This window comes from Asparagus officinalis, chromosome 6 (genome assembly GCF_001876935.1).
Source record: "Asparagus officinalis chromosome 6, Aspof.V1, whole genome shotgun sequence".
NCBI lineage: Eukaryota > Viridiplantae > Streptophyta > Magnoliopsida > Asparagales > Asparagaceae > Asparagus > Asparagus officinalis.
In genome coordinates, this window is record NC_033799.1 from 53141472 (window position 1) to 53162536 (window position 21065).

Here is a 21065-nt window from a genome sequence, read left to right on the forward strand (position 1 = left end):
TGCATGCCACTGCAGTTCTTTTCATTACATTTCATGTTTATTCATTTATCCCTACTATCGCTTCTTATTTACATACCCATAAAAACCCCAATCTCTGTGATATTACAAGACCCTGTCAAATTCACAACTAAAGTGCTATTGCTTAAGTGCTATATCAAGGCCCGATCTTGTCATCATTCACAACTAAAGATTACAGAAATGTAATAGAGGGTAATTTCTATCAAAGAAAATCCTACTGAATGTAAAACAGCAAAGTTTAGATTTAATTTTTGTCATGCAAAGCAGTTAACTAGTTGTTGCCAACGCAGATGACAAAATACATAACAGATGACAAACCAACGAGTATTGAGTATGGAGATCAGTTTTTGGTTTTATGACCAACGAGTATATGTTCTTGGTTTTATGACCCAAAATCAAATTCATCAACATCCCCAAAATCAAATTGTAGGAAAATCCCAACAAGTATTGAGTATGGAGATCAGTAATTACGAAAATAAATGTACAGAAACCCTAACAGATAATTTTCGTCAACAGACCAACGCCAAATAGATCAAAAAAAAAATTGGAGTACAAAGAAAAGATTTTTACCGTGGGAGCCTTGAGATCAGAAATCGAAAACCCTAGCGCAAGATCTGGGAACCGAAAACCCTAGATCTGAGGCGATCGGAGAGGGGAAATCGAGAGGTAACTGGAAATGGCGCGAAGGACCAGCAACTCGCTGGATTTGGGGCGGGAACCAGGGCGAAATTTTCCGCCGACGAACAAGCTCGAGAAATGTCCAGCGAGTGGGGAAATAGGTACGGGAAGCGAAGAAATGAGTTTAATAAAGGAAGTGTCAGATTTCATGGCAATTTCCTCTCATTTTGAGAGGAAATACATTTCTATAAAATGAGGGTGTTTTTGACAGTTTTAAGAAAACTTTTCTGTAAAGTTTTTGGGAGCCAAACACGTTTTATAGAAATACACAGAAAATTTTTATTTACAAAATTGCCACTCTGACAGTTTTTGAGAAATGTTTTCTATAAAAACACCCAACCAAACACCCCCTTAAAGAAGAGCGAGAAAATTTTCCAGAAATTCAAGATTGAGAACTCGTGAGAATAAATAAAAGTGATAAAATTTATCAAAGAAAAACATTTAGCTGTACAACTTCAAAAACTTAGTAACCCCAGATTGAGGAGCTATTACCATATTATGAATGCCTCGCCATGCTTCACTCTGAAAAGTATTTTATACCCAAAGCACAAAACCTATTACGCAACTACAGAATAACAAAGGGTTTGGGTACTCTACTCAGGGGGAAAAAAAAGGCTCATTTCCATGTCAAGAATGAAACAAAGGGATCAAAATTTCATGCATATCATTCACCCAGATTACTTTTACAAGGTTGGGTGCCAAATAATATTCCGATTGATGCAAGCAAGAGGACCTTCAGCCAACTACATACATATTAGGCTCAGAGAGACCATTGATCTGTTTACTGACATCAGATTTCACACTGCTTTGAATAGTCTACAGTGCACAGATCTCCTTTGAATGCCGATGGCTAATCAGCGTGACCCCTTCAATCTTTTGGCGGGTGGGGACATGAACAGCTTTCTTATAGAAACAATGGGATCATCTCCCTGAAGAATGAATAAATAAGAAGCACCAAATTAGCACAACCTCAAGCAGAGGTCGATACGAGAAGCCATGAGACAAATTAAAATGGGTTAATTTGTGGATATACCCCCTTGTAGCTCTATTGTTTGAGATGGATAGAACCCCAAAGTGAACTATTGTTAGAGATGGATAGAACCCCAAAGTGAACTTTCTTGACTCTTTTACCCTTAAAGAAAGAGAAGATTATTTTTTTGATAAGTAGAACTCCGGGGTGTAAAAAATAAAAATAAAAAAAATCAGAGGGTTTATCAGCAATTGGGCAATAGTACAGGGGGTGTATCCTTAACAATAGAACTACAGGAGGCCTATCCGCAATTGTTCAATAGGACAGGGCGTCTATCCGCAATTAACCCAGAAAAAAGGGAACAAAGAAGAGGAAACAAACTTACCTCATCGATTGAAGTTGAGTAAGAATCCAATTGTTGTTGATCTGAAGAAGAATCTTTCTGCTGTTGAACTAAAGCATTGAGTGTCAGTCTCCATCCAGGCAAGCTTTCACCATCCTCTGGAGCAATCCATGGGCAAAAAGGTCTGTGTTGCCTGATTGGATCAAATTCGCGAATCTTACCATGCCACCTCTGCACCTGATTGTTCCCTACAGTTACCAAACAGTACCCAATTATTCATTATGAGGAACAAAAACTTTCAACCAGAAGATCCTAAACATGAAGCAAAAATCATGAGATGGAAGTATAAATGAGACATGAAATATGAGATGAAAGTATAAATATGAATTTGGTATGGCTATCACCGTATTGCAGCAATATTGTGGCTAAAAACCCGGGTACAACCTTACAGACAGTTAAAAAAAGTTGACTCATATGGGCATACATCAATACGTTTGATGTTCAATGAAGTTCAGATAATAAGAACAGCAACCTAATATCGCAAAAGTTGTCTGCATCATTGTGACACTATGAATCACTCAGTGCATGACTGGGTTAAATCACAGGCTGAACAGTAGCTCCTTTTCCGATTTTATCTTTATTGTTGAAAAATAATAATGGCCACAGCTGAGCATTACCAATTGCATGTAAAAATGATTATCAGAATTGAAAAAAAGAGGCACAAATCATATAATGGCTTTAGAACTGAAGCTTAGAAATTGATTTATCTATTTCTTCATCATCTCCGAATCCACCGAAGATGAGAAGGCTTACAGAAGCTGCTGGAAGTGGCAGTAAGGTTCTTTAGCTTTACCATATGGGCTGAAAATGGTAAGCCAATCCACTACTGTAACTTTCTTTTTACTTTTATTTTTTTTTAATGTTAAGTCATGATTCGGTAATTAATTATTGTATAATAAGCCTATTTACCCATTAAACAATCTAAGAGAACCAAACATATATACAGAAGACATCTACCACTCGTAGATATTAGATAACAATTCTTGGTTGACATGCATAATAAATTAGGTAACCACCTAACATCCATGTTTATCATTTTTATGAAATTTTTTGAATTAAACCATTATAAATATGATTTTACTAGTTAGGCTGTTTTTCTAAGGTTTATTTGTCTTCTTGAATACGCTTTTCTGCTTCATTTCCACCCTAAACATGTACAATTTCCACTCCCTTTTTTCCCATATCCCATTTTGTGCGTGAGCAAACACCAAGACCCACATCATACAGTACTTGTAACCTGCACCATAAAGCATCCCTAATCTGACTTGCAGATTATACACCTGCATAAACCCACCCGAAATTCCAGGTTTGCATACGTAAGTTCATAGTTCGATTGCGTTTAGTTCAATGGCTCATTTCAGTAGTAATTTTCCATTTTAGTTGGCACTAGCATAATTGCCCAACCCCTATTTCATGCCATCTCTTTTCAGTATGCATGGAGAGAAATGGAGTGAAATTCTGAGACGATGTGGAAAGTATATAAGTCCTTGTAATTCCTCATTTTCCCTAATCCATTCACCCATGGACAAACTAACACCATACTATCTACCAAGCGATGTTAGTTAAAATAGGAACAAGAATAAAATTTGAATCCACTGATAGTTAAGACAACTTGAGAAGCGTCCTTGAGTACTTACTCATGCTCTTAACCCCCTCCATACCAGACTCTGCTATGATGGAAAAAGCCTTGCTGAGAATGACAGTTATTATAATGAAGAAATAAGCAGTTAAAATATTCAACCTGAGCCTCCACTAACTACATGGAATACACTTTTCCAGAGAGTAAAAGCAAGGAAAATACTGCGTATAGCCCAACAGTCCTAGAAATTCAATCTAGACCGTTAATATAGCAATTAAATGCACTACATGACAAATACATTAAATGCAACGATACATTTAAATTGAGAGGTCTTACCGTGCAAATTTTATGCCATATGCATTGAAATATAAGACCAAGCATGTAATTAGTATTTCCGGATATCCAATGAATGTACGTTATATAGTTTATAAGACCACCTGGACATCAATGAAACTAAATGCACCATATGTGATACTTAAAGTATAGTTTATGCATTGACATTAACACTGACAACCTACTTTGTGTGTGTGTGTTTTTCTTTTCTTTTTTTTTGGGTGGGGGTGGGTGGGTGAGAAGTAAAACATTTGGTTGAAGTATGAAGTCATTAGACCTCAGACGCTTACTGTGTTCAAGTAATTATGAAATCCTTAACCTCAACAATTATACCTCAATATTTTTGAACTATGAGAAAGTAACATCAGTTATTACTACAAATTAAACATTACAGTTACTCCTCCATCCCTCCCTCACTCCCAAGTATTTATGAAGGCCTTACACATCGAGAAATCAAGATTTATTATAAAAAAATAATATCAGCTAATGCCACAAATTAGACATTTAATTAAGTAATACTTTTCCCTCCCTCCCTCTATCTGATCTGGGAAATTATTGTCTCTACGGACCATCACCTCACCTCTCACCTTGATAAGATTGAATAATGAATTAAGAAGAGAAACTCCATTTTTCCTTCCACCACATGTTCATAATGAATTAAGAATATCCTTTCATTGTTTTTTATAGCAAGATTATCACAAAGAGTGACAGTCAGAGAGTGAATTTCTCTCAACCACTGTTATAAATAGCGGTAAATAGCCCCGCAATAGCGACGCTAATAGCGTTAGCGTTCCCTTCCCGCTACGCTATCGCCCAATTGCAGTGACATACTACGGAATATGAGCTTTCCGTTCACAAAAGCGGCCAATAGCGCGTCCTAACGATAAATAGCGGGCGATTGCGTGCAAAATTCGCTTTTTGACTGCTATTTAAAAGCAGTTTGGGGTTTATTTTTTTAAAATTAAATCCAACCTTTAATCATTGCATTCGATCGCCTCCCGCGATTTTTAGTGTGCTCCCGCCGCCTCTCATAGCCTCTGGCACCAAACTCAGCATTTGCTCTCACCTCCTTCACCGTGAGCTCCTCCTAGGCAAGGTTTTAAATGTCGGCCGACATGTCCGATATGTCGGCCAACATATCGGTTTGAGGGCTTGACCGACACGACATGAACGTCTTCAACTCGTATGTCGGTTTTCAGGGCCAAATCGAAAATATCAGGGTCATATCGGGCATATCGGCTTATTTTTTAGCTTTGAAAATCCACCGATATGGTACTTTTTTTAAGATCTACTTTTTATTATCGGGTTTGGGTTTAGTGATAAATACCCAAACCCGTTTGATCCGTTCTCATATTTAAGGGTTTCTTATGAACCCGATAGAAAGAATTTATGAACCCAAATCCATATATTATTTACTTTTTTATATGTTTAGTCTATAGAATTTATAAAGTATGCTTATATTGAATTTATGAATGCTTAGATTACATTTAGGACATGATATTATACATATACGCACTACCCGATATGACAATCCGATATTTAGTCAATGTCCCCCGATATATCCCTGATTTTCGCTATCCAACATGGATTTCAGCCATCCGACATGAACCCGACATCCGACATTTAAAACCTTGCTCCTAGGACAGTCCTCTCATCACTCAGCTCATCTTCTCGAAGACGATGACCCTTTAACTTCTCCTCCCATCGTCTTTAGTATTATGTAACGATTACATATCTATTTCATGTTTAGGATCTCTTTAAATCATCAAATATGCACTTTTAGTTTTTCTAGATTTATCTTTAATCTTTTTTTAGTATTTACACATATCTAAATTAGACCGCTATTTGATTTTGCGCTTTTTACCGCTATTTTGCCTCAATAGCCCCAAATAGCCTTAGCGATGCCTCACCGCCCCCCCCGAAAAAAAAACCCAACCAACAAAAAAAAACTCATGCATATTGTTGTTTGTTCAGAAAGAATTTAAGTTCCATCCTTAACGATGAAGACATCATCCTGAGCAGGAGAATTTTGATGGTAGATGAGATAAATCGCACTGATATGCTGGTTATGGAGGACATATTGAAGCCAGCTAACCATCATTAAAAGATCGGCTTACTTTATTGAACTTAGGTTAAATAACTCAGCCTGGAAATTGAACTAATCTCAGTTATTCATGTTTGTTAAAGTAGCTGTTTCTAAATCAGGATTGTAAGGATAATTTACTTTTAGTTGAGATTTGTTTCAAGATGATGGTCGTAGTCTCGTAGAATAATTTTAGATTTGTCTGTTTATTATCTTATGATGTAGTTAGATGATTGAGATTTGATTTGAGATTATTGGTTACTTGGTCGTTGCAATTTTAGTTCTGAATAAGAGTTCTGGAACTTTAGAGTAGGAGTTGATGAATGACAATTGCTATTTATTTTATTATCTAGCTTGGCAATTTTAATTTATTCCATTTCCTTGTTTTCTCTGTGAGTGTAGTAGATTCCTATCCCCTATCCAAATCTTCAAGCTAAATTATAGACATCAAGTAGAGTACCTAAATGCTATATTGGAACACAAGACGACCAAAGTGTTGTACAGCCAGCTTGTACAGCCAGCTCGTAAAATATAATGGATGCAAGAAAGATAAAACCTTGTTTTAAAAAAAAAGAAAGAAAGAAAATAGAACTTACCCAAACCTGGATCATCTTTTGCATCCATCTTAGCAGGTGCTAGCATACCCTCCCATCCACTGATGTTTCCTTCACGGGCCTTCATCATCTGATGGTTCTTAAAGCTGGAACTTCCATTACCTATTTCTGTATCCAGACTTTTGCTAGTTGGCAAAGTTGCATTGATAGCTGAACAAGATGCAATATCCAAGGGATCACCATGATCATTTTCAGAAGTCCTAGCCCTAGTTAGTATGGTACCATCATCTGAATTGTGGGTATCTCCTAAGTCTACAAGTGAGTTGTTTTCAGATGCATCATAATTTCTGAGGACAAGATTTGCATTGGAAGCTGTACAAATACTTCTCCTGTCTTCAACACTATTGGTAACCTCTGTTTCCAATTGCACAATATTTCTCCCAGTGCCTTCAGAGTTTATATTACTTCTGTGTGTCTCTTCATCTGTATAATGTGTGACTTCTTCAGAATTTACATTGCCATCTGTACCTCCATGCAATGAGTGAACTTCCTGAGTATTATCTCTCTTACTTTCAAAAGCAACGCCACTATGCTTTTCTCCAGTTCCAAATCCATTTCCCAAGACCTGAAGTTCCTCCTTTGAATGAGATGGATCACTAACATGATCATTTTCAGAACCATCAACTTCTTTTCCGTTTCTTTTACGCTTCAACAATCTAGCATCCACATCACCATTAAGATCCTTCTGCTGTTGAGATGAAACATCATTCTGCAAATGGAACTGAGTGTTCTCATGATTCTCACAAGAAAGTGGAGACGACGAATAATCTTTGATACGAGATACAGAAGCAATCTCAACCCTCAAATGCCGGCTGACAATGGGAAAAGAAACAATAGGTCTAAAATTTTGTTTAGTTGGTGGAGGGCCACCTGCAATCGTCAAGTTTAAGCCCAATGGTCTCTCTTTAGAAGTTGAACCAATATCTTGATGATCCTTCCTCCAGCTCTCAGCCTTTGAAGCATCAAGACTTTTAAGCAGATTTGTGCATCTTGTGGCCGACTCATTTTGGTCACCATCTGCAATTAAAGTGAAATATTCCAGAGGGCGTTGTACAGTTTCAAAGGCCCACAATCCTACACGGGCTCCACAAAACTTGCAGTCTAAAACAACTGATCCTGGATCATATTGATCTTCACCAAGAGAAGGGTGGCTACTGTTCCCTCCAACCTCACCAGATTCACCTGTGTAAACTATGGTACTAGTTCTCTTTTCACCAAGTATCTCTCCTAAAGATTCAGATGGACAGTCTTCACTATCAACAGCATAAGGAAGCAAACAAGCTTCCCATCCACATAAACTAATTATCTTCTGTGCCTACATGTAGAATTATAAAGTTAGGAATTAGAAAAGGCCAATAACATAAAGTAACTTTGCTGTAGCTTTAGTGAACTGGTGATAGATCAAGCACACAATGTACAAATAATAATAATAATTTCAAAAGAATGTAGAACAATTAGCATTTTATAAAATCTTCAGAGCTTCGGAAAGGACAGTACAATGCATAAACTTAACCTGAAGGTAAATGACCGTATGTTGTTCTAGAGTAAGGAATCAATAGTTATGATTGCACATCATTTTAACTCAAGTAAGATATAAATCTCAATAAGGAATTATCTTTTTCTAATTATCTTTTAAATGCAAGCAATATACTTTACGTGAAAGCCACATCTTTTAAGTACAAGCAAATAATTGATATTGGTTAATTGAACATACAAAGTGATCCACCAATATGGAATGCAGTTGCATAAGCAGCAAAGTTATTTGACATTTATGATTGTACTTGTTATCAATATGTGCAATTACAAGAAATATATAAAGGACTATAACCAAATCAGAGGTCTCTGCTCTTAGAAAGATGAAATACTAATTTGACAAAATAATCAACTATTCATATTTTTCATCACTGTGTTGCCAGGCAATATGAGGATAAAACCTACAACATACAAGGAGCTAAGCACATAATGCACATTGATTACATAATTTACATTAAGTGATAAAATTAGCAATTGGTAGGGTTTTGTTTACATATAGTGGAAGCTAAATAAGTTGCAATCCTGATTATTGCCAATGGATTATTATAGTCTGTATAATGTGTTCTACTTACCGAAAAAAGTTAATTGCTGGCTGATTCCATTGGTCAAGAACAATTCTGAAAGTAAAAAACATAAATGCAACCATTTCCTACAACCATTCACTAAGTGGGCATCTTAAATGGCATGCCTATTTGACATGTTCTGCTCATCAGCAAGTAGGTTACACTGCAATGTAAAATAGAGATAGCCGCGGTTTCATGTTCATGCACATTCAAGTCCAAAATATAGACTAGCAACCTTTGAAAAGGATTGGTGAAGCTGATAGTTTAATAAAATTGTGAATACAGAATTTTATCTTTAAATACGACTTCTTACTGGGGCAAAATTTGAACATGACACTGCAAAAACTACATGACCTAATATGTAGAATTTACTTAATCTTCAGTGGAACTTGAGTTGCATGACAATTTGCACTTGAGAAAAAAAAATTAAGACATGCCATGTTGTTGTTAATCCTCACCTGTTATCATTACTGTCCCTAGAAACCTATTCCTAGAGCCTAGAGGTCCCATACCCAACACCACGCATGTATTCCAAGAGGTCCCATACCTAACACCATGCATGTATTCAAGTTAATGATCAAGTCAGAATGTTTTATGATAGTATCTTAGCTCTTATAGCAAGATAAAAATTTCATGCAAGATAAAAATTTAAAGGCATTAAAAAGTAGGTTTAATACGCAGTGGTGGATCCAGGATTTCCGGGAAGTTGTGTCTCTATATAACAATAATTATAAAATATACAATTGCCCTTACCCAGTTTTCTTATTTTGAAAATTGTACATTTTCACATAATTATAACATTATCAAATACAGCTTTTTCAACTAATGACCACATAATTAGTGGGATGATTAAGATTTTATGGGTTCATTATAAGGTTTAAGTAGTGAGTTTTTTTTTATAAGTGGTGGTGGATCTATGAAGTGAGTGTGTATTATTATTATATGGACATTGTGGAGGTGTAGCAAAGTGGGGTCACTTGACCCCGCTGTGATTTATTTAGCTCCACCTCTGTTAATATGTGCATCGTAAAAATTAATAATAATACCCATAAAGGTAGAAAACGGCAGTTCAGCAATGATGAGGTGAAGCAGCATAGAAAAGGAAGAATTAGGCAAGTGAAACCATCTAATAAGTTGTCTTTTCCTCCTTCACTCTACTATTAAACTAGAATTTGAAGAGAATTACTCGTCGTCAGTGTTTTAAATATCGGCGATTTATCGGCAATTATCGGCGATTTATCGGATTTTTCACCTTGCCGATAGGATAACGTGATTTTGCAGTCGGTTATCGTTTTGGACAAATTATCGGCGATAAATCGCCGATAACGGATAATATCGCCCGATAATGTTGATTTTTTTATCGGGTTTATCGGCTGATGATTTGAGTTAGGGTTGTTGAGAATTTAAACCCAACCCGACCCGTTTTCACAATAAAACGCAAAACTCAAACCCCGTTCGACAATCCAGACCTCAAGCCCTAAATTTTCGTCGCCTCTTCGTCGCCTTTTTCTCCAGCAAATCTTCCTCGCCTCTTCGTCGCCTCATCGTCCTCGCCTCTTCGTCGCCTTCAAACCCTAAATCTCGTCGCCTTCAAGCCCTAAGTCTCTGGCGGCTGTTCTCCAGCGAATCTCTAGCGAACCTCGCCGTCGCCTCGACTTCGTGGAACTCTTCGTCGCCTCGACTTCGTGAATCTCCACGAACCTCGGTCTCGCCTTCGTGTCTCTAGGAACCTCGCCGTCGAATCTCCAGGTATCATCTCTTCTTCATTTCTTCCCCTCTCCTTCGTTTTTTTTGGTTTTATTGTTTTTTCTGGCTGATGTTTTCTATTTTTCTTTAAGTTTATTGGGTCTTGTTCTTTAAACAGATATTATTACCTGTGGCTGTGACTGTGAGTCTGTGACTTGTGACTTGTATTGCTGATTATTATGTTGTGAGACTTGTATAAGAAATTTCTGTTGTGAGACTTGTATAAGAAATTTGTTAAAGTTAAATGTAACTAATTTTTTTTTACTGCAACTAGTTTATAGAGACTTGTTGTGACTTGTGAGACTGTATTACTGTGACTTATTCATTTGCTTATCTCAATATAAGTTTTTTTAACTGCAACTAATTTTCAATCAATATAAGCAAATTTAATTTTAATTTTAATATAAGCAATTAATTTCAATCAATATAAGCAATATAAGAAACTTGTTAAATTTAATTTTAATTTTAATATAAGAAATTTGTATTACAGTTAACTGTTTTTTTAACTGTGACTTAATTTCAATCAATATAAGCAATTAATTTTAAGAAAATACTTGTGTGTATAAGCAAATTTAATTGTAATTACAATTAAATTTGAGCAATTAGTTTTAACTACAACTAATTTTTCAATGCAACTACTTTAGCTAATTATAAGTTTATAACTCGGTCAATAATCTCTGAGTTTCGTCGAATCAATGTTCACTCTTCACTGCGACTAATATTGATTAGTTTTACAACTTGAATCTGCAGGTAGTTTACAATTGCTATTTTAAGTTGTCTTCCTCTGTTCCTTCATTCCTTGAAATCTTGATGTGATTTTGATCTCAAGTCTGCAACAAAATAGAACTGACTGATGTTAGGCATAAAATTTTATGATGTGATAAATAAATAAAATAAATATACAATTGTGCAATTGTGTTTGCTATTTTATTTTCAAACTTGTGTTCACGGTTCACTATCTCTTAAATGTTGACAGGACAATGTTTATATTTCATTAAGCATGGTTAGATTACACTTTTTAGTTATTATTATATATACACCATCCACTATATCACTCTGATAATTACTACTTATCCCCGATATATCCCCGATTTCCGCTATCCGATAAGGATTTTGACCGTCCGATAAACCCCCGATAACCGATATTTAAAACCTTGCTCGTCGTTAGCACTAGCCACATACAAATGAATCATGATCGTGCCAGTTTCAAATAGAAAACATAAGATATTCCCTCCTTAATGGTCAATGATTTGTTCTATCACCAGGCTGCCACTTTGTCATGGATACTGATGCAATCGCCAAGAGAATATCTATCTCAATAAAGAAAATATTATTGCCTTAAATAATCATGAAATATATACTGCAAACTCTATGCATATAGGTAAGAATGCATATTTTATAACAAACAAGTAACTTTCAATTAACACTGATGTGCCAAACCTGGTAATATACACTAGCAGTAGAATTTTTTGATGCACCCACAAAATCCTTGCCTCCAGGATTATCTGTGAGCCTGATGCCATTGTTAAAGGTAACAGATGGAAGCAAGGACTGTGATAAGAAGCTTTCTAGCTGGGCGCTTTTCATGTAATTGAAGGCTGAGGATGAAATAACAGGAAGAGCCGTAAGCTTTAGAAGTGCTGCTGACCGTTCTTTGTAGCTATCAACCAAAGCTGGAGGAGGTGCTGGCGGAAATAATGCCAATTTTTCATCACAAGCATTATCAATCCATGGGCATAACAATTTATGTCCATTATCCAACTTTAAGCTGAAAACTGCAGCAGCCTTTTCAACTACATGCAAATAAATTAATGAATCATTCAGTTATGAGAACTGGAGAAATCTACAGAAATTTATAGTGTGTGCAGGATAACAGCATCAAATAGCCACAAACACCATTGCTAAAGCCATAAAAATTGTCTGGTGCAATCAATCTTTTTGGGGAAATTATGTCCTAACCCAAGCCCAACCACCATCACCACCAAGCAATTCTCCCCAATCCCGCGATTACCCCTTAATTCCAATTCTCCTCTTGGACATCACAATGGAACTCCGAAATTTTAATCAATAACTGATCTTTAAGTTGAGTAACCTACATGCCATGTGGCTCATGGAAGGAAGTGGGGAAGATTCCCTCAAATTAGATTTGTTTTGGTTAACTAAAATAAGAATGCAAAACTGTACCCATGATGCATTTACTACTGCAATTTGACAATAGACCATAACTGTAAGAATAAACAAGAAACGTTACAAAGCAGTTATCACACCTTGCTGCAATCTCCAAGAGGATGGGGTCGAAAATAAGAGGCGAGCTTCACATGCTTCACAACAAATGACATCCATCTCTACATTAATCCAACCCCTTCTCGCACAATTGACTGGGCTGATAGCCTGAGAAGAATACAACAAAATAAAATATGATCCCATAGACATAAGAGGAGGCATAGCACAAAGATTTTTCTGAAAAAGGAAATAAAACCATATCAATGTGGATAACTTATAAGTGCATCACTACTAAATGTACAAGCAGTGACTCTAGTTTCTTCTAATTTCAGTTAAGTGAGAAAAATCTCCGTCAAAAACATAAATAAATCGCCACAATACTTTGAACTCATATACTGCAAATAGTTTTCTTATGTTTGGATGGTTCAAGAAAAGGTACTACGAATCTCGACCAGAGGTGTTAGGCCCTAGAATTATGAATAGTAGATATGTAAGTGTGGACAATCTTTCATTCTTAAACAGTACATAAAACTCCTAGATAGGACTTCATAATCATCATCTCAAACAGATAAACTATGACAAGATAAAAAAAATATTGTAGGTGTACAAGTACAAACTTGTTGTGACTATATATTTAAACAGATCAAACATTGTTCCCAAATTATGGTTTCTTATGAAGAACCAAAACAAAATAATGGATGAATTCAGTTCTTAATGATTATGTTCCTTTATGTTAGTGATTTCCTAATAGTATCTTGCACTCTCTCTCTCTCTCTCTCTCTCTCTCTCTCTTCTACATTTTTCTTTCGTTGTTCCTAAATGACAAGGGTTGCAGCTTCATGGAGGAAGGCTACAAAGGAAGGGCAAGACTAATCAAAGGAGTTCGGTAGGGGAAATTAACTCTCATGATGGGAAAGAAGACTCTCATTCAAAGATAATTATTGCGATCCTCGTCCACACAAATCGCTAGTAGCCTTCATGCATCGTGAATCCTAGGTATTGTAAACAAGCATGCAATAGTAATCTGTGAACCTTAGCATTCTTTTCATTAATTTGAAAATTCTTTCATCCACATCAAAAGGTAGAACCAGGCTCATCCTCCCACAATGAAGCAATACACCTCAACTTTGCTCACTTGGCCTTCCAATCTGACCCCATGACTGCAAAATTTGGATCCTCTCCACTAGAAAAAAAAGTATTGGAGAGAACACTAATTTTGATCACAGATATTAATTATCTAGTGGGTGATTACGATTCATTCTAAATCCAATACTCACCATAGCCCAATTGTACGCATTCCTAATTTGCACTCAAAGAAAAATCAAAACCATGCTCTTAAAAATCGATGATTGTTATAATGTAGTGGTCCCTCCACTACTTTTTTGGTAGTGGAGAGGATCCGAATCCATTGCTGCAAATTAATTTCTAGCTAATATGTGACACTGCTTCTCTTCAAATGAAACTCAATGGTGTGTTTGGATGGAGGGTAGAGGGAAGGGGAAGGGAAATTTGGATTTTACCTTGTTTGGGAGTTCTACTAGGAGGGTAGAGGAGGGGAAGTTAGGGAAATTTTGCACTAAAATCTTATCCCCCATATTTGGGTGGGGGTGGGTAGGGGTAAAGGAGGGGAAGGGAAGGGAAGGGAAGGGAAAGTTTAACCTTCCTTCCCTCACCTTAGTGACCTCCCAAATTGGCCATAAGCTACGTTTTGTTATCACTGCCACCGCTCTTGAAACTCAAAATTCACCTAGAAAATGAGTAAATAGTTTAACTATACAACAGAAAATTTAAACTTGCAATCCAGGAAACGAAGTACTACATAACTATGGTGCTTAAATGCAGTCCATCTGACACCAAAACTTCACTTATCAAACAACTACGAAAGAAATTGCAGAATCCACATCAAAACCCTAAAAATCTCATTAATCCAGAAGCTGATGCCGAGAGGAAGTGAATCAAACCCTAACCTTGGGCTTCCCAAACCAAGTCATGGCCTTGAAAGTCGCCAGTCTCCTAATCAGATCCCCTCGATCCCACGGCCTGCACTGTGGAGCCGATCCCATCGTACTCCTCGGAATCCTAAGCCCCGTTTCCTCCTCCTTTCTCCCAATTCCGTCGCTTAAACACATCAAGGAGCAAAATTTCAGCTCAAAATCCCACCAAGAGAAAGAGAGAAAAAGTGAAGAGCGAAATTCTTAGGGGCCAGGGTTTTTATACCTGGGCGTCGAGGGCTTCTTCGCTCTCGGCGAAGCGGATTGTGAGAGCTTGCTCATGATGCTCTCTAACCTTCTATGGGGATCTCCCGCCATGTTGTGTGGTGTACCTTAGCTTCTAGAAAGTTACCAGAATTGGGAAGGGGTTGAGGAGGTGAGCGTTCTGATAATCCCGGCTTCAGGCGATCGACGCCGCCATTAGAGACGCTCGAAGGCTCCTTTTAGGTTGTCCTCGAGAATTAAGAGGCGAGATCGAATAACTCGCGGGTGTGACGAGATTACGGTTTAATAGCTACGTGGCCTTTCTGTACTGGTTCTCAAAAGAATACTTGTCGAGAGCTGCAGCTTTGAAGATCTCAAGTTCTGCACCTTATAGCAAAACTCTACGAGTCGCGTGCTCTTGTGAACCATTATATCAAAACTCTGAATCTATGAAAGGGCTTGGGTATTATAGTTTTACATTCTATCATGTTCTCATAGGTTGAGTGTACTTTTTATATGCTGAAAGCCTAGACTTGCAAGGTATTAATAATTCTTTTAAAATCCGTATTAAATTCGTAGCCAGCGAAATTCGAGCATGGGCTGCTCTAATACCATCTTAATTTAAACCCTCTAATGATCACATCGAGGCTCGAAAATTATGATGAGGCTCGAGGATTATAGTTTCATATTCTAATGTTGAAGAACATGGTTCGATTTTTATGTTTCACATTTTTCAGTCTAACCGAGTTTTGGTTGGATCTAAATACTAAAAAATATGATTAGTAAATTTTATGAAACAGCCGGTGGGTGATACACAAGTGGAATGCAAATTATAATCACAATTCCATAAAATCAACATATTTTATTCAAGCTCGTCAAACTAACCTCAAGCAAGCATAAATAAACTTAATTTGTAGGCATAAAATTAAAAAGGACCCCAGTAGCTGTTGTGCGCAGCGAAAATTTTTCTGGTGCACAATAAGAGAGAAAGATCGATATAAGAATTCTCGTCTCACCAAGGAGACTAGAATCTGAAGCTGATATCTCAACCAAGTGAGATATCGGCTCTTCCTCTCATCAGTTCTAGGACTGACCTGTCGAGGGATCCTAAAACTATTACAATGGCCACAAACTCAAACAATCAATTTTACGTGGTTCGGCAAACTGCCTACGTCCACGGGGCAAGGAGGGGGATCTACTATTAGAGAGAAAAAGAATACAAATAGGTTTACAACTCTCACAATCTAAACCCTCAAATAGGCTCCTTGCTTTTCTTCACAAGAAAAGGTCAGCCTCCAAATACTTTTTCTCTCTTCACAAAACCCAAGACAGATACCTCTCTTTCTCAGTCGACTTTCTCCCTCTCTCTGCACTGTAGCCGCCCTTGAATTATACCTCTGCCTTGGTCCGTAGCCGCCCACAAAACTCCAGCCTTGGAACTTGCACCTCAATTTTCTCCTCTGCCAAAAACACGCCGCACAAGTCCAAACTCCTTGCACGCCCTTTCACGGAACCCTAGACAATGATTTTATAGCCTGCAACTCAAATTCGGGTGGGCCAACGAAATTTCCGCTGAACAAATCCTCAAACAAAAGAACTCATAGCCTGCTGGACTTCTCCCACAAAAGGACTTGTGGCCCCCACTCTTGAAACCGTGTGCTTTGAAAACCGCCTCATCAACTCACACGTTTTCCTTTTTCAGCTCCTTAGCCATTCACGCGTCGCTATCAACAATTCTCCACCTCGGCGAAGTTTTCTCAAAACTGAGCCGACACCAACCAAAACAAATGTCTCACTGTGAAATCAGAAATCGTTTCTGAAATATTGTTATCAAGCATAAAATGATAGAAAATTAACTGTTAATCAGAAAAGAGTTCAAGAAAAGCCCTAATTTTCCCCTGTGATACCTAAATTAGGATATTTAGTTCACATGGGATTATGACATAATTAGGATGTTTGAAGTTGAATTAGAATATAATTAGGTTATTAAGAAAATTAAGATATTTAGTTTACATGGGATTATGATATAATTAGGATATTGAAAGTTGTAGTTCACAGATGATTAGGATAATTAGGATAGATTTGAATTGAAGTGTAATATCTAAAAGAGTTAAGGATATTTTTATCTGCCGAAAGATAGATTTGAATTGAAATGTAATATCTAAAAGAGATAAGGGTATTTTTGTCTACCGAAATATTTTTCCGAACTCATACTTTTAAAGAGAGTATATATATGTCAACGAAGTGTCTCGAAATACCGTGAGCTCGGCTCTAATACAGAAATAGGTCCATCTTGTACCTCCCACCAGAATGGAGTACCTTCACCTTTCTGTCTATTACACACTTCTTCAATCTGTTGGAAACTACTAGGACTTTCTCCAAAGGGGATTTGGTTGCAACCCAAACACGCCTAGAACAGCCACCAACAAAGGAAACCAAACGCCTATTACCTCCCAATGATGTCCCCTTGGAAGGCCCCCAAACATCCACGTGAACTCCTCCAGAACGACCCTTAGCACGGTGAATAGAGGTGCCACACTTCACCTCGGTCTTCTTGCTCACATCAACATGTTCACTGGACTTCAAACTGCAGGTCTTTGCACCCTCTTTCAATCTATGCGAGGAATCAATACTGGAATGGCCAAGCCCCAAATGCCGCAGTCTAGTCGAATCAACAGAAGTCGTCAGCTCTCCACCTGCCACTATACCTCCAGTCAAGTAATACAGGTTATTTCTCCTGACGCCCTTCATCAAAATACGAGAGTCTCTCGCAATCTCGAGAACCATGTCCTCAACACGAACCTTCAGACCCTCTCCAACCAAAGCTCCAATCGAGATCAAGTTCTTCCTCAAAGAAGGAACATATCTCACATCGTTTAACTCTCTAACAGTCCCGTCAAACATCTTTATGCGAATTCTTCCTATCCCAAGGATCTGGCATGCACGGTTATCAGCCATGTACACCACACCACTATCCACCAGCTTCTCAAAACTGGAGAACCATTCCCTTCTAGGGCACACATGATAGGTCGCACCACTATCCAACATCCATTCAGATTCCTCCGAATAGCTATCTGTAGGACTGATAGAAAGCGAATAAATAGAAGAGTCAGAATTATTACCATCCGATACGATGTTTGCTTCTGATGATGGTTGCTTCCCTTTTCCCTTCTGCTTATTCTTCATCCATTCGTCGAGCTTTGGGCAGTCTTTCTTCCAATGACCAGTCTCCTTGCACCAAGCACACTGATCTTTTCCAATTGTAGGATGCCCTACTCTAGACTGTGACTTCCAATTCTTTCGGTTTGGACCCTTCCCTCTTGCGACCAACGCCTCCGCTACCGGCTCAACCGAAGCCTCCTTATCCTTCTTTCGAAGCTGATAATTCACAAGTGCAGCGGTGACTTCACTATACGAAAGTGATGCCTTCCCATTAATCAGAGTAAGAACGAAGGTCTCATATTCCTCGTCGGGCAAGGAACTCAACAACAGCAACGCCTTGTCCTCATCTTCAATCTTGACATCCACATTCGCCAAATCCGCAAGAAGCTTTGTGTAGTGGTTCATGTGATCTCTAATGGAGGTTCCCTTCTTCAACTGGAAACGATAAAGTCTCCTCTTCAAATGCAAGCGATTTTCCACACTCTTGGTCAAATACTTGCTTTCGAGAATCTCCCAAATCTTCTTCGCAGAAGTCTCATTCATCACATCATATTTTAGATCTTGAGTCAAACAAGACCTAATCACACCACACGCCGTTCGATTCATCTTCTTCCAAACCTTCTCTTCAATCTCATCTGGCTTGCCATCTAACTCCAATGTATCCTCCAAATTCTGCGCGTTCAGCGCATCTAAAACCTCGCATCTCCATAATCCAAAGTTGTTTGTGCCATTAAATTTCTCCACATCTATCTTCATAGAGTGGATATTCAAACTCTGAATGGTCTTCGCGCCAGAAGAACCACCCTCGACTCCCGAAGCACCTTCTTTCCCCGACATCTTACGCACCAACGAACAAAGAATAGATCCAAAACTGAAAGATAGAGTCTTTACCAAAAGATCCCACCTTTATCACCAACGAAGCCCTAAACGAGCCTCCAAATTGATCTACTCCTCCAACCAAACCCTAGATCTGGAATCTGGGCTCTGATACCACTTGTTGTGCGCAGCGGAAATTTCGGCAGAGTTTCTGGTGCACAATAAGAGAGAAAGATCAATAAGAATTCCCGTCTCACCAAGGAGACAAGAATCTGAAGCGGATATCTCAACCAAGTGAGATATCGGCTCTTCCTCTCATCAGTTCTAGGACTGACCTGTCGAGGGATCCTAAAACTATTACAATGGCCACAAACTCAAACAATCAATTTTACGTGGTTCGGCAAACTGCCTACGTCCACGGGGCAAGGAGGGGGATCTACTATTAGAGAGAAAAAGAATACAAATTAAAACTATTACAATGGCCACAAACTCAAACAATCAATTTTTACGTGGTTCGGCAAACTGCCTACGTCCACGGGGCAAGGAGGGGGATCTACTATTAGAGAGAAAAAGAATACAAATAGGTTTACAACTCTCACAATCTAAACCCTCAAATAGGCTCCTTGCTTTTCTTCACAAGAAAAGGTCAGCCTCCAAATACTTTTTCTCTCTTCACAAAACCCAAGACAAATACCTCTCTTTCTCAGTCGACTTTCTCCCTCTCTCTGCACTGTAGCCGCCCTTGAATTATACCTCTGCCTTGGTCCGTAGCCGCCCACAAAACTCCAGCCTTGGAACTTGCACCTCAATTTTCTCCTCTGCCAAAAACACGCCGCACAAGTCCAAACTCCTTGCACGCCCTTTCACGGAACCCTAGACAATGATTTTATAGCCTGCAACTCAAATTCGGGTGGGCCAACGAAATTTCCGCTGAACAAATCCTCAAACAAAAGAACTCATAGCCTGCTGGACTTCTCCCACAAAAGGACTTGTGGCCCCCACTCTTGAAACCGTGTGCTTTGAAAACCGCCTCATCAACTCACACGTTTTCCTTTTTCAGCTCCTTAGCCATTCACGCGTCGCTATCAACAGTAGCATCATCCAATTGCGAATAGATCTCCTTTAGCTCTATTTGTTGCAAATAGCTCTGAGGAGGGGGATAAAGCACACATAGTTCTATTAGTGAGGATTGATCCCTAATTGCTATTTTTTACTTTTAAAAGAATCGAGAAAGTTTAGTAGATGGATGTATTCTCACTTGGGCCAATACTACTGCAGGTCTATTCACAAGAAATAAAACTATAGTTGGTCTATTTGTAATTGGGTGATACTACAGGGAGTCCGTTCGCAATTAATCCAATTAAAAATGTAATTGCGCTATGTGATCGAACTCTTCCATGCTCTTGAACACTGAGATGGATGCGATTTCGGCAATCATGGATGTATTCTTTCTTGGGCCAATACTGCAGTGGGTCTATTCATAAGAAATATAACTATAAGAGGTCTATCTGCAATTGGGTGCTACCATAGGGGGTCTATTTGCAGTTAATCCAATTAAAATTGTAATTACCCTATGCGATCAAGCTCTTCCATACTCTTGAGCACCAAGATGGATGCAATCTCGACAATCATGGAGTGGAAGCCAGAGAAACTCCATGTTCTTGAAAACGGAGATGGATGCAATCTCGGCAGTCATGGAGCAGAACCCGGAGACCATGATATAGACTTTCAAGAGGCCTGAGACCATGGTGTTGACCTAATAGCAATTTTAGTACTTTGAGGAACTAATTCATATTTAAGAATTGGGAGACCAAACATCAATTTCAATTATTTGAGACACTAATGTTAAAATAAGCAACATTTAGAAAATTAAAATAAAAAATACATCTAATTGTATTATAAGGAGAAGAAAATTGAGACGTGACATGATATTTTATCGCACATTTATACCCTCATTATCCATCTTATTTTGTATAAAATATTTACTAATAAGTGATAGCAAAAGGTTCTTGCTGGAAAGAGATACTAGTATTGATAGTCGTATCGATAGAGATATAGATACCATTATTGATACATGTATCGATACTAGTATTGATACCCAATAAACAGTTACGAATCAAATGCTAAAATTATGTAACTTAGAGATTAA

The 21065-nt window shown here is 38.0% G+C and overlaps 1 protein-coding gene across 2 annotated transcripts; it reads right to left on the reverse strand.

The window, feature by feature from the left end:
- On the reverse strand, positions 1280-15289 carry LOC109846381. Of its 2 annotated transcripts, none has more exons than XM_020415613.1 (7): positions 14961-15285; positions 14711-14861; positions 12788-12911; positions 11961-12313; positions 6661-7993; positions 2052-2257; positions 1280-1625 (listed from the first exon to the last, which is right to left on the reverse strand). In XM_020415613.1, the coding sequence occupies exons 1-7, from the start codon at positions 15050-15052 to the stop codon at positions 1551-1553; spliced, it is 2334 nt and encodes a 777-aa protein (XP_020271202.1). In that variant the 5' UTR covers positions 15053-15285; the 3' UTR covers positions 1280-1550. The 2 variants fall into 2 exon arrangements, with proteins under 2 accessions (XP_020271202.1, XP_020271201.1); XM_020415612.1 differs by lacking the exon at positions 1280-1625 and adding an exon at positions 1720-1828 and having other exon boundaries at positions 14961-15289.

What these genes read in the sequence shown, in the direction of transcription:
- LOC109846381 (XM_020415612.1), bottom strand. Translation starts at nt 15,052, where the DNA reads ATGGCGGGAGATCCCCATAGAAGGTTAGAGAGCATCATGAGCAAGCTC. An exon ending in AAGAAGCCCTCGACGCCCAG is followed by an intron (nt 14,862 to 14,960) that starts GTATAAAAACCC and finishes GATGTGTTTAAG; the next exon opens with CGACGGAATTGGGAGAAAGG. An exon ending in CTTGGTTTGGGAAGCCCAAG is followed by an intron (nt 12,912 to 14,710) that starts GTTAGGGTTTGA and finishes TATTCTTCTCAG; the next exon opens with GCTATCAGCCCAGTCAATTG.